Here is a 13,812-nt window from a genome sequence, read left to right as displayed (position 1 = left end):
TAATTTTTTATTTATTTATTAATTTTCTTTTAGTTTTTCTTTGATTTTCTCATTATAAATGAACAAAACAGAACATCACAGGAACAGATAAGAAAAGTTACAAAATTACATTAACGGGAAAATGTTTTGTAAGAAAAGTATTTTTTAACAATTCTATCAAATACTAGAGTGTCTACAACAACTGTTATCCTTCAATTTTCATTTAAATATCATTTTAGAGTACACGGTCTATTACTACAGAAAATTTCTTTTTTTTAATGGGTTGTTATTTTTGTTTTATAATTATTCTGCATTTCATTTTGTCCAGGGACTAACTTGCACATCAAAAGATAAATTTCCAGTTCTCATCAATATTGATGATTTGTTCAAACTCTCAGTGCAGGTGAAATTTTCAAATATTTTATGTGATTTCAAAAATTTTGAATAATACCAGCATATAAATTCCGACTTAAACAGTATCAAATCATGATACTTAAATTACTTTATACTAATACTATGAATATGATTATCAAATCTAATAACAGATCTTAAAATATCCAAATATTGAAAATCAAGTGACCTCAAGTAGTTCGAAAAATTTGGAGATGAAGGTTACAAATTTCATCAGATATGATTTGAAGAATGTTCACCTGAATGCACTTAAATGTTTGAACTATATTAGGTAAAGATGAAACTTGGGGATATACCAAAAAAATATCAAGTCAGTGAAAAGTAAAATCACAAAATAGGGTTAATTTAAATTTCATGCAACCTTTTTAAATTTGGTGTATTGTTTCAAAAATACCCATTTCCAAGGCATTTTCAAAAAAGGGAAAGTCCATAAAACTAACATAATTAAACAATATCAATCAATTGAGCAAGTTACAATAACTGTAATATTCCTAACTTGGTACAGACATTATCTGAAGAAAGGGTTCAGCATTTAGAAAGAAGTAGATATTACAATTGTTGTCTCTTTTACACATTCCCTGTTTCCATTCTCAATTTTATCTCTTATTAGATGTAAATGTAGATCTGTTCTAAGGAAAAACTTATATACAAAATAATGTCAAAGTAGAAATTTTCATGGAGGATTTTATCTTGTTTATTTCGTGGAAAGAATATATCCACGAAATTAAAATCCCAATGAAAATTTAGCTTTTATATAATATCACTTCTATTTAATGGAAACCACGAAATTAAATCCACATGAAATCTTAAGTAGAGACAACCAAGAAATTTTAACCCAACGAAAAATAATGTTTCTACAGTAGTTATTATCTGTTCCAACCACAGCACAAGACATCAATAATACAGTATATAATGTTAACATATTAGAAAAAACAAGCAATCGGAATAATCATAAAGCACTTTCACCATTTGAATTTAAATCAAAACATGTAATATACATGTTATTTAGTGTGGATTAATTTTTATTTAAGGGGTACCAATTTTCGTTTGTAAACATGAGCCATGAATTTAAATGTTCAAAGAAGTATACATTTTTAGATATGCTTGAATGCTGACTTCAGCAATTCCATGAATGAAATGTCCATGAAAAAAAAATATCCCTCAATCCATTAAAAATTGGTACCCATGAAAACAAATGAATCCACAATACATATTTTAAGTTAATCTTTTTTTAATTTACAACACATAGTCAACTCTTAGAAATTGACAGTAATAAACAAAAATAAACACAATAAATGAAAATGCCTGGTAAATGTTATGATTTATTTTATGATTTTATGTAAAATAAATAAATTTGAAACATGTTTAATCTTACTCCGTTTAAATCAAATTCTTCTGAGATTCTTACACAATTTGGATAAATTCATTTTTTTTAAATTCACTTCTAAATATTGTCTCGAAGTATTGATTTCATTTTAAAATTTTCCTTATTTACTGTCATATAGTACTTTACCAATTCAAAATATATTTTAAAGAGATTCGCCTCATATAGCTATATATAAACAGATATATACACAGAAATATCAACGCAATTATTTCAAAACCATGGACTCAGTACTGAGAACACAATACATGTATTTACAAACAAAATATCAACATAATTCATTAATATTGTGATCTCTGGTGGTCATATTAGTGAATTGATAGAAACTTTCAGCAGGAAAAAATCAGATTATTTACCGCAAAATATTACCTATTTAAGTGAAAAAGAAAACTATATTAGCTGATTTCAGAGAAGGACATTTTTAAGAATGGCCATTAAAATTGTAATTTGAAATTTTTAGAATAAGTCAATCTAGAATTCATGGCAAATGACCTCCTTTCAACCTTATATTTGACAGTTTGTATATGTTGCATTTCAAATGCCAAAGCTTGTCAAGAAGTTTTTATGCTTTTCTAATCCCTTTATATATTTTGATAAAATGTACTTAAGGAAAGTATCAGGTATTTCGTCTTCAATTAGCAAATTGAACATCTGGCAAAAATATCAGAAATTAAAGTATCCTCATTCATGTAGTATGCATAAATAGTTATAGCACAGTTAAAATGTCAAGATCATATCATTTTTTACCTATATATTTACTTATAAACAAAATAGTAACATATATTGATGTCATAGATATTTCATTATTATGCATTCATTTGCAACAACAAAATTAGTAATTAATCTCATAATCAATTCAACATTACAGCTGATTTCATTGAGTGTGAAGCCAAAGCTAATATCTTTGGTTAGCTTGCTTGCTAGCTAGCTAAACCTTGAAGTCATTATTAGGTAAGGTATACTACCCTCCTTTCAAAGCCTAGTCCAACAGACAAAAGATAAATGTTTACCTGTCGGACTAACAAGCAAGCTAACCAAAGATATTACCTTTGGCTACACACTCAATGAAATCGGCTGTAATACAGGTATATTTCAGTTGTATGAGATAATAAATTGGTTTTGTCATGGTTAACAAAACACCATCAGCTTCCCTTATAATGAAACATGCTGAATTTTATATTTTTGTTTAATAGTGTCTTCTTTCAAACTGTGAATTTAGTCTGCATTTAAAAATACCACTGTATGTCCTTTATTCGACTAAAAAATGTGTGTAGTCATGAAATTCCCCATATAACATGATATCGTGATATGATTGAGATGGATTTTACTGAATTTTCCCTTAAATGACTTCACAGGACAACTGTCAATTATAATAATGGTAATTTTAAACTCACTTTACCTCCTAATTATAATGAAAATGAACATGATGAATGACAAATATATGCAATTTTATCTTTCATAAAAAAAGAATGACCACTCAATGGTATTTTTAAACATGTTATAAATGCATTGTTTGAATCCACAAACAAAACATAAAAACATTAATATTACAAAAGACAATCCATCAATGAATTCATACACATCATTAACTTTTCCTATTTTTTCATTCATAAAAATCAACACGACAGTGAATATATCTAGTACAATATTACATTTCAAGAGATCTGTGAAAAATAATACTTCTGAACACAAACTGATACAAAAAAACCTGAACCCAATGAGCAACAAGCTGAGAAAATACAAATGATTTCAATACCGGCACAGTAAAGCATTTAATGTCATATTATCTAGTAATGTTGTTCTTGTGGCTATGCTTAATATTAAACAGATTCAATAATGTTTTAAACAGATATAATAACACTATATCTTATGATGATTAAATGATGAAAAGAGATATGCATGTTACCCAAGGTCATAAACTCCAATGTTACAGGTCAATGATAGCCATGTTGAGGCTACCTAGTTATGTTGATCATTAAATTAAAATTGCAATGGTATTTCTAACCTTGTAAAAAAGAAATATGAAATTTACTAGAACACTGGCGTCCCAAATTAGCTTCCAATGGTATTTGTAAGTGATGTATAAAAACTGACATGATTTGGTTTTTAAAGAGGACATACAATTCAGGATTGTGCACATACACTATATTAATGCATATACAAGCTTTATCCAGATCAACTGCATCATTTATGCATGTAAACTTACATTTTCTAGTAAAATGGTGTTTACAAATGATATTTTTTAGATGAATTCTGTGCCAGACCCTCGTGGGTAGTCATGGTTATTTAACACGTTCTAGTAGGGATGAATGCCCCTAGTTATTTTTTTTAATAGTAAACAATGATCAACTATCTAGTATCTCACCCTAAATATTTTAGATTTGTAATGTATGTATGATGGAGAAAAAAAATTGCAACAACTGTACTGCAATAAATAAGCTAAGCAATATTTTGATCTCAGCCATGAATATGGTGAATGCTGATATCTGCAAATCTTAAGATTGAGAAACTCATACCCAGCATTGAATATGTATGTAAACAAACAGTATATGTTAGCGATAAATGTTCAATTTAAATACATTGGCATCAGCTATGACAATCAATAGTCCCTTTTCTAAGCTTACAACCAAGCATTGTAATATATGCGGGTAAATAATTTTCTGTAGCGATGAAATTCCCAATATGTTTTCTGAGGCGATGAAATTTCCAATATGTTTTCTGAGGCGATGAAATTTCCAATATGTTTTCTGAGGCGATGAAATTCCCAATATGTTTTCTGAGGCGATGAAATTCCCAATATGTTTTCTGAGGCGATGAAATTTCCAATATGTTTTCTGAGGCGATGAAATTTCCAATATGTTTTCTGAGGCGATGAAATTCCCAATATGTTTTTTGAGGCGATGAAATTTCCAATATGTTTTTTGAGGCGATGAAATTCCCAATATGTTTTCTGTGGCCATGAAGGTTGACAAACTGATTATCTCAGCGATCGATGAATAGAAAGCCCTTGGACGACAAAATAATGATATATAATAATCATGTAGTTGACAAATCTTGCATGCTTTCTGTTAGTGTCTCTTCTGATGAGTCCATAAATTTACGTATCATAAACGCCTGCTGCATCTCAGGGGGGAGTTTACATGTTCCCTCCCAATGGGCCTCGTGATATGAATGAGACTGCAAAACAAAAAGATAACAATTAATTAGGCAAAACAAAAAGATAACAATTAATTATGCAAAAAAAAAAGATAACAATTAGTTCTGCAAAACAAAAAGATAACAATTAATTAGGCAAAATAAAAAGATAACAATTAATTAGGCAAAACAAAAAGATTACAATTAATTAGGCAAAACAAAAAGATAACATGTAATTAATTTGTTGTCACTAGCTGGTAGCTGACCTCAGCAGTTATAATTTATAGTGTGGTTCATTTTTACTATTTTTGGTCTTATGTAAGGCAATGCAAAAAGAGATTGTTGGTTTCACTAAACTGCTGGGTCATTTTGTAGGTAGCCTGGGATGCCATATAGGTTTTGTTCATTGTTGAAGTCTTTCAGCAACCTATACTTTATATCTACATCATTTGGTCTCTGGTGGAGAGTTGTCACATTGGCAATCATACAACATCTTCATTGTTATTTTGATTTTGAGCAGATTCAGATAACTGTTTATTTTTATAGACTTGTGTTGTTGCTTTGATGTCTCAATATTGATGTTCATTCAGCATTTCCTTTTACTATGTTTAATGTCATTCCAAAAAAGTGTACATTTGTGTAAAATTGTTCAAATATGTCTTAACTATGAATTCACCACTATTCTGTTGGTAAAAGTTTACTAATTTTTCAAGCAGTATTTTTCAAATCCTCCTTTATTCATGAAATTCAGTTTTGGTAATGTTTTGATCTGATGAATGTATAGTTTTGAATGTTAAAATAAGAAATATCTTTTATAATATTTCTAACTCTTATAACATAAATCATGAATTGATTGTTTTGACAGTATCTATATAAAATAAATAAGTTAGTTTTCTTGTTTGAGTTGTTTTACAATTGTCATTTTTGGGCCTTTTACAGCCAACTATGCGATATAAGCTTTTCTCATCTTTGAATGCCATAAATTGACCTATCCTCTTGTGGAGAGTTGTATAATTGGCAATCATACCACTTCTATTACATGTAAATGTTTGTCAACTTACTAATTTAACATTTCTGGTCCATGTTTCATTGCACTGTCCATTACATACAGGACAAGGTCTAGTCATAGGGAAGCCTTCACATTCTCTACACGCTGCAGAACATTTACTGTCATACCAACACTCCCCACATCTAAAAATATAAAATAGGAAAGCCTTCACATTCTCTACACGCTGCAGAACATTTACTGTCATACCAACACTCCCCACATCTAAAAATATAAAATAGGAAAGCCTTCACATTCTCTACACGCTGCAGAACATTTACTGTCATACCAACACTCCCCACATCTAAAAATATAAAATAGGGAAGCCTTCACATTCTCTACACGCTGCAGAACATTTACTGTCATACCAACACTCGCCACATCTAACAATAAAAGGTCAAAGGTTGTAATTCAATTATAATTCCTAACATTCATTTTACATTCACATTCACAGACACATAATGTATAGAGTATTTTATAACATCTAAAAAATACTGTGGATTAACTCTTTTTTTGTTTAAATTTTCATGGATTTATAGGATAGGGGCAAACCACAAATTGAAATATTCAACAAGTTAGAAACTTCATGCATACTTGAATGAAAACTTTGGCAAAACACACAAAATTAAGCATCCATGTAAATTGGTTTCCCACAAAAATAAATGGCAGTAGTCATAGTTTTAACATTTTTGATCAATGGCAAAATTGAAAACATTTTTCTCAAATTTTTTTAGACGTTGATAGTCTCCTGGTATCCTGCTTCTTTTGCGAGATAAAGCTTGTGTCAAATTACTGTTTACACCACAGTTCAATTTGGGTCCTCATCACGGTCTGTGTTTAAATCATTCATAACAAATTCAAAAATTGGGACGAAAAAAAGATGGGCAAAATTAATTGCAGAATAAAAACAATAACTGTGTATACGTAGTGTCTTGAAATATCAGCTGTATTTGTACTTGGCTTGAAACAGGAGTAATAGCTCGCTGATGCTGGCATTGAACCTGTTTCTTAGCCTCGTACATTGTATCTATATCAACAAACAACTTACAAATGACAAGTATCTATCTTTCTCTGGTATGAGTCAATTTTCATCATTTGTTCGACTTCCTGTTTGCTATAGTTTGTTCCTTCTGTAGTATTCTGTACTGTATAGTATACTGAAGCACTTTTGTCATTTAATACATCATCTGAAAATTAAAAAGAAAAATTACTAATTTACAAAAAAATAAGCGAGTACAAAATCATTAAGTATTCAATTAAATATACATTTATTTATGAATCAATGCATTGTAAGGCCAACTAAAATTAATTAGTAGATTTTCATCCAAATTTTTGAAAAAAATGGGGCGGGTGGGAGGATTTTATTTTTTAAATTTTATTTCATATGAAACCATTTTGTGACGAGTTCTAAATATATTCAAGTGTAATAATAAGCTTATATCATGTATACACAGGTATGAGGAATCTTACATTATTTTTCAAATCCCAAAATAAATGTCTCTAATTGCGGCTTTAGAAACTACTCTTTTGAGAGAAACTAAACAACAAAAACATGTAGAAATACTCTCTTCAGTTGGACTTTCTACACCAAATGTATTTGGGTTCCTAAACTAGAGTTTTTAGTCCCCATAAAATGAAGCAAATGCAACACAATTATTATGAGTACAGAATAAAATGAAAACGCAAACAGTGTTGAAAGTAATAGGGTTGGTACTTATGCATTTATGCAAGATGAAAATATTATTATCATGTAAAACTTAATAAAAAAAAAAGAAGTGTTTAATGACCGTTTTGGGGGTATTGGGACATTTTCTGTTAATCAACAAGAAAAGACTATCATGGGTAAAATCTAAGCGGTACCACGATATCCCGAGAAATACAAGAAAAACGTGATATCCCAAAAACAAACTGATATATCCTGAGAAAAAGATTTTTTATGGTGTTTTGCTAAGATTGAAAGATGACATCTTATTTTATATTTCAAATTTGAGATAATTCCTTTGAAAAATAAAAAAAGTTATTAGAATTTTTATTTGGTCCTGTCATTGTCGATGTTGGTTGTTATTCTCAGCGTTGGTCAAGTCACATTTTCTAAATTTAAAAAAAAAAAAATGTTCATCTCAAATCGATATATAAAATAAAATAATCTTATTATTTTTCAAAGTTAGATAAATCCTTTAAGAAATGAAAAAGTTATTAGCATTTTTCATTTGGTTCTGTCATTCGTTCCAGTCAATAGTGTAACAAAATACAAGATATAAAAATCGATTTTCTTAAGATTGCGTATACTTTTATTAGTTATGAACGCCTTACACCTTATTATTGTATGCTATTACACTAATTTAAGCAGTATAACACCTATAACACCATTAAAAATCTTTTTCTCGGGATATATCAGTTTGTTTTGAGGATATTATGTTTTATTGTATTTCTCGGGAAATTGTGGTACCCAAATCTAAGGGCTTGTGTAAATAAAAAGCGTATGTTAGTCGACTTTTTAAACTTAATATACAAGTTCGTGTTTGTGTTTCAAAACATTTAATTCAGTCATGTTTTCTGTATCAATGGGTTCCACAAGTTTTTCGCGATGGATATTTTTCACATTTAAACTTCCTGACACAAAGTCATTGCATAAAAATCCAGTTTTCAAACCACAGAAATTTGTGACGTACCGCGATTTGTGGTCTAGGACACAGCGTTTTTTCTCGTAACACGAATATTTCACGTCATTATCGTTATCAGTTTTTACTCTCGGAAGAGTCAGATGTTGTCATCATAGTGCAGCAGAATATGTCAACGCTCATTTTGGTTAGATTAACTAGAGGTACAAAACCGAAATTTGAAACAGGAAGTCATAAATTAAACGAAATTTTAACGGTTATCTGTAAAGGAAACGAACAAAATCCGTAAATCGTAAATTTTATAAAATAAAAAAAATTGGGGCGGGACGATTTCAGAGGGGGGGGCGGGGATGAAAATCTATCAATTAATTTCAATTGGCCTAACAAGAAATTAAATTTTAATGCAACTTTTAAAGCTGGCTTTATTTTTATCCTTCCCCTGCATCATCACATGTCATATCCTCCTAATCTAAAACAAAATTAAAAAGGTAATTTTGCAATTTAGCTATTATACAATGGATACCAATATAACAAGTATGAACCTAAGAAGGACAACTCTTACAAAATTTTAAAGAGTTGGGTCATGAGTCATGTGTGTGCCATGATGCACCTGTCACTTTTTCAAGAAATAAAGTTTCATAACTCAGAAAAGTAAAATCTAAAAAATTTAAAATGGAAAGGGGGGATACATCAATAGATATAATTAATTCACCAAAATTTCATGAAAACTGCTCCAAGCATTTTCAAGGTATTGTCAGAAAACTGGGAAATCACCCTTTTTTAATGCATAAAACCTGGCCCATGCACGGAAATAAAAAATCTAAAATTTAAATAATTTTCATTGAGAATGTATTCTATAAGTGTTAAAATACTAAACATTTCTCAATCCACTGAACAGAACATTTCGACTTTGTCATGTTTATTAAGTCTGAAATGATATTTGGTAAAAAAATATGTATGTGGCACATATACCACATCTTCTTATTTTCATATCTATATATAATCAGACTTACACAAGTTTAACTATATATATGTACAAATGTACATCATAAATGATAGGGTACATAAAAAGTGTAAATAGCAGAAGTGTACTTTATGTATGTCAAAATAAAATGTTTTTTCTCATCATTGTAATCAGTCAGGGGACTTACTGAAGTAAGTGATTTTTAAATCACTTAGTTGAGTAGCAAATTCGAAGTTTTGTCACAAATTGTGATTTTGTAGTTTTATCAAAATTTTAAACACATAGGTTTAAATAATATCTTTTCATTGGTAAAATTGAAAAAAAATGAATTTTTTGCTTCTTTTAAGTATCAAGGTTTATGCCTTTGATGCTATCATTTAACTGCAAATTCTATTTTAGTTGAAAAAATGCTATAATAATGGCTTTACATAATGAACTGATACTTTCTTAACAGATTTTTCCCAGCAGTGGGAGTATTTTTCCTGTAAAGTTCAATGTTTCATCTTTCAGATTATGTAATAAAATTCTACTGTTCGCGATAAAAATTCCACTGTTCGGGGGTGTTGAAATTAGTGGGGGTTATTAAAAGAATGATACTTAAAGAAGTGATTTTTGGGAAGGAAATTGAGGTCTGATACTTAAACAAGTGATTTTTATGTCATTATCCTAGATTCAGTACAAGGTCAACACAGATGTTGGTTCTGATAAGTTTAGAAACATAATTAGTCCCTGGATCATTAGTATTCTATATTTAAAGCTACAGTAAAATTAAATCACTTCTTCTAGTGATTATTTTGTAGTTACTTAAATAAGTGATTATTAAAGAAAGACAACTCTTACTTTCAACCTTTATGGAAATAATGTTACTTGAATCAATGATTTAGAAAATCACTCATTTAAGTTAGTCCCCTGACTGGTAACCATAAATGATCATAAATGTATAACTAATTCTTATAATTTTGAATTTATTATCAAACTAACCCTCTGCAGTATCAGGAACATTCTCCATGGGAACATCCTCAGGACTGTCTCCATCTGTAAAACCTTCATCGTCTGTATTGGCACCCTCCATCATTTAACCTAAAAATAACAAATAATTTGAAGTTTCATTGTACATTGAAACATGAAAAAGGACAGACCTGTACCAACATGACTTACATAGGGGGTAATATATCTTATACTATTTTTTTCTAGAAATTAAAAATTTTACAAATATCTGAGTTTTAATCACAACTATCATGACTATACAGTGGTACACAGGGGTGTGGAAATATTTGTTGTGAGCACTTGTCCCTGGGCAAGTAAAACTAAAAATTTTACTTGTCCGGAATCAAATTTACTTGCCCTGATGATCCCAATAAATATTGAAGTATTTCTTGTTAGCTAATATATGATTCTTACTTAGCATCACAAACGAATGAAATCCATCTGTTTATATGTGTAAAAAATTAGGAAAGTAGGAAATGGGTTAACATCAGTGGGACAGAAACCTAACAGCAAACCAACCAATGAAATGACATGTAAAGGACAATTTTGCAGCAGTTTTGGAATAAAAATTGTAGCCAGTAGGTACATAATATACTAAATTTGAGGACAGTGATTCTCGCTTCCGTTTCCTTTTTTTTTAAATACTCTGTGTCCTCCGTTTGCATTTAAGGTAAACTTTCTACTCGACTCACGATTTTTTTTGTCTTGTTTGCCCAGCTTTTTATTAAGTATTTGCCAATCTGAATCTCGATACAAAATTTAAAGAAATGACACAACCGGTACTGAAATGATGGATAAAACTTAGTCGACAATCCAGGGTCAATAGACAAAGCCAATGCAATGTTACGCGACTTTTGTTCGCATACTTATTATTTTATTTATTTTGGTAATCGATCTATTTCCAGTATCATGTTTATCGTCATGAACATTGATGTTTTTAGTTGCTGAAGATTGGTTTCTTTTACATAAATTAAACATCTTTATACGTTTTGAAGTTAATTTTATGTTTTTGTTGGATTTGAACTTTGTCTTATACAAATGTTGTATATTTTTTTACTTGTCCACGGGCAACCAAGACAAAAATAATTACTTGTCCGTTTGTTCAAATGTTCGAGTCGGGCGAGTCGGGCATAGCATTTCCACACCCCTGGTACATGTCATGCATGTAGTAAATAGTGATTGAAAAATAAGGCAATGGACATGATGGAAAACATGGACATGATGGAAAAAGTAATTAACAATTGTAAAATCATTTTAAGATTGATTAATAGATTGAAGCTGTAGTATTCAGGTAAATAAGTAATTAGAGGAATGTAGTACAAATGTAACCTGTTGTATCACATGTTTTCCTTTTTGACTGTCAAGAACTTTGAACTGACAACATTTGGCACAAGATTAAAACATTTGAAACATTTTACAAATGACAGAAAAGAAACCATACGCATGTGTTACTTTGTTTCAATTAAAACTCTGTCCCTTCCTTACTAAAACATGGGTCATTCTAATTCATTTGTAAATAGTGGAATGGTTGTTTCATTAAAATCACCTTCATGACATTAGAGCAGAGATTTTAATTGCACATATAAATATGTTTTACATGAGCACCATATTGAATGACTTATTTGTGTAATGGGTCTTAGATCCTTTGAATTTCAACAATGTAGACAATGGTAGATGTAGATGAAATGGACGCAACAAAACGGACCATATAAATGATATCGGGCAATTTTGTACATGAATATCTGAATGTAAGTTCCTTGCATGTCACGTTTAATATCCAGCCAGTCATCCCCTATTACTCAAATAAACTACAAGACACTTGTATGTACCATAAGTAGATGCTCACAGTACTAATACATGTACATAGATGGTACCAGCTGGATAATTTCCAAACCTCCAGATCTTTAACCTTCTTGCTGCAGGAGTGACAAATGTGTCCACACTGACATGACTGACTATGCCAGAGGGACACATATGTCAATGTTATAATTTATGCAAGCTTCTCCTCATTACTGTACAGTTTTCAAATAAAAGACCAAATATTAAACAGTGTTATATTTTTCTTCAGTAGGTCCCAAATGTAACGGTCATTATGGCGTGATGTCATATATCAAATGTATATTGAGTGACGTCATTGTTGGACATCTGATGTCATAGACGTTGAGCTGTCGTATTTTCTGGCACACAAGGTATGAGGTCCGTTCGCGCCCAATACACTTTCGCACCCTACACGTTCGCACCTTGCACACAAGGTCTGTTGGCACCCAATTAAAAATCAAATTCCAGGTGAATAATCATGATAATTAGAAAATCATGATTGTTGTTTTTACTGATTGCTTTGATGTAAATACTGCATGTATTTAGCTTGGTATGAGTAAAACATTGAAGAATTTAAATGAAAAACACAAAAGATAATTGTTTTTAACAGCTTTGCCCCTTTGATCTGAAATAATGAAACAAAAATTATAGCAATACACTTACCAAAACATGTTTAAGATTTATTCAACAGAGAAAAAAAACGTTGTCTCACTCTATATTTAGACAATGACAACAAATATACTTACATGTATAGGAATACACTTGATTACAAAGTTATCAAACACAAAACCAATAAAAATTGAGGGCGAAAGTGTAGGGTGCGAACGTGTAGCGTACGAAAGTAAACGGGGGTAAACGTGAATGGGTGTGAACATGAATGGGCGCGAACAGACCAGGATTCAGCACACGAAAATGCAATCTTGAAAAACAACTTGCAGCAAGAGGGTTAAATAAACACTCTAACTGATGGAGCTTAAAATTTGGGATTTCATCATATCATCTGCTTGAGATTCTGTGACCTATTGCAAGTATCCCTAAAAAGGCTGACGCATCAACTAGGCCACTTCCCATAAGGTTTACTGTCTTGCATTGCTTGTGTCAAATGATTGGGACACCTGGTATTAGATTCTGATTTAAATTGATGAAATGTGACTGTCAAACGTATGTTTGGACTTTTTCAAAACTATTGTTTACCTGGAGATTTAATTTAATCAAGTTCAATTGTAACAAAGGATGCTACGAGAAGAAAATGCAGCTGAAAAATCTCCAAAATTTGATTAGCATTAGCAACCCGTTCACTTCCGGCAATCTTGCAATTTCTGTTTGTCGTAAATCTGAATGCTACCCTAAAAATTCGTTTAATTTTCAGAATTAAGAAGATATCAGTTCCTTTGAGCTTATATATTTTTAATTATTTGTGCGATATCATAATAATTTGCCAAATATAATATGTTTGCATGGTCGTAAA

The 13,812-nt window shown here is 30.5% G+C and overlaps 1 protein-coding gene across 1 annotated transcript; it reads right to left on the bottom strand.

Moving 5' to 3' along the window:
* On the bottom strand, positions 1 to 13,678 carry LOC139499147 (uncharacterized). The gene is made up of 5 exons (XM_071287827.1): positions 13,539 to 13,678; positions 10,521 to 10,619; positions 7,003 to 7,141; positions 5,971 to 6,100; positions 1 to 4,951 (listed from the first exon to the last, which is right to left on the bottom strand). Exons 2-5 carry the CDS (start codon positions 10,612 to 10,614, stop codon positions 4,811 to 4,813), a joined length of 504 nt encoding a protein of 167 aa, XP_071143928.1. The 5' UTR covers positions 10,615 to 10,619; positions 13,539 to 13,678; the 3' UTR covers positions 1 to 4,810.
* Between the last annotated feature and the right edge of the window lie 134 nt (positions 13,679 to 13,812).

Source organism: Mytilus edulis, chromosome 12 (assembly GCF_963676685.1).
Source record: "Mytilus edulis chromosome 12, xbMytEdul2.2, whole genome shotgun sequence".
NCBI classification, from domain to species: Eukaryota; Metazoa; Mollusca; class Bivalvia; order Mytilida; family Mytilidae; genus Mytilus; species Mytilus edulis.
The sequence above is the reverse complement of the archived record's forward strand: the minus strand, read 5'-3'. Positions and strand labels throughout refer to the sequence as shown.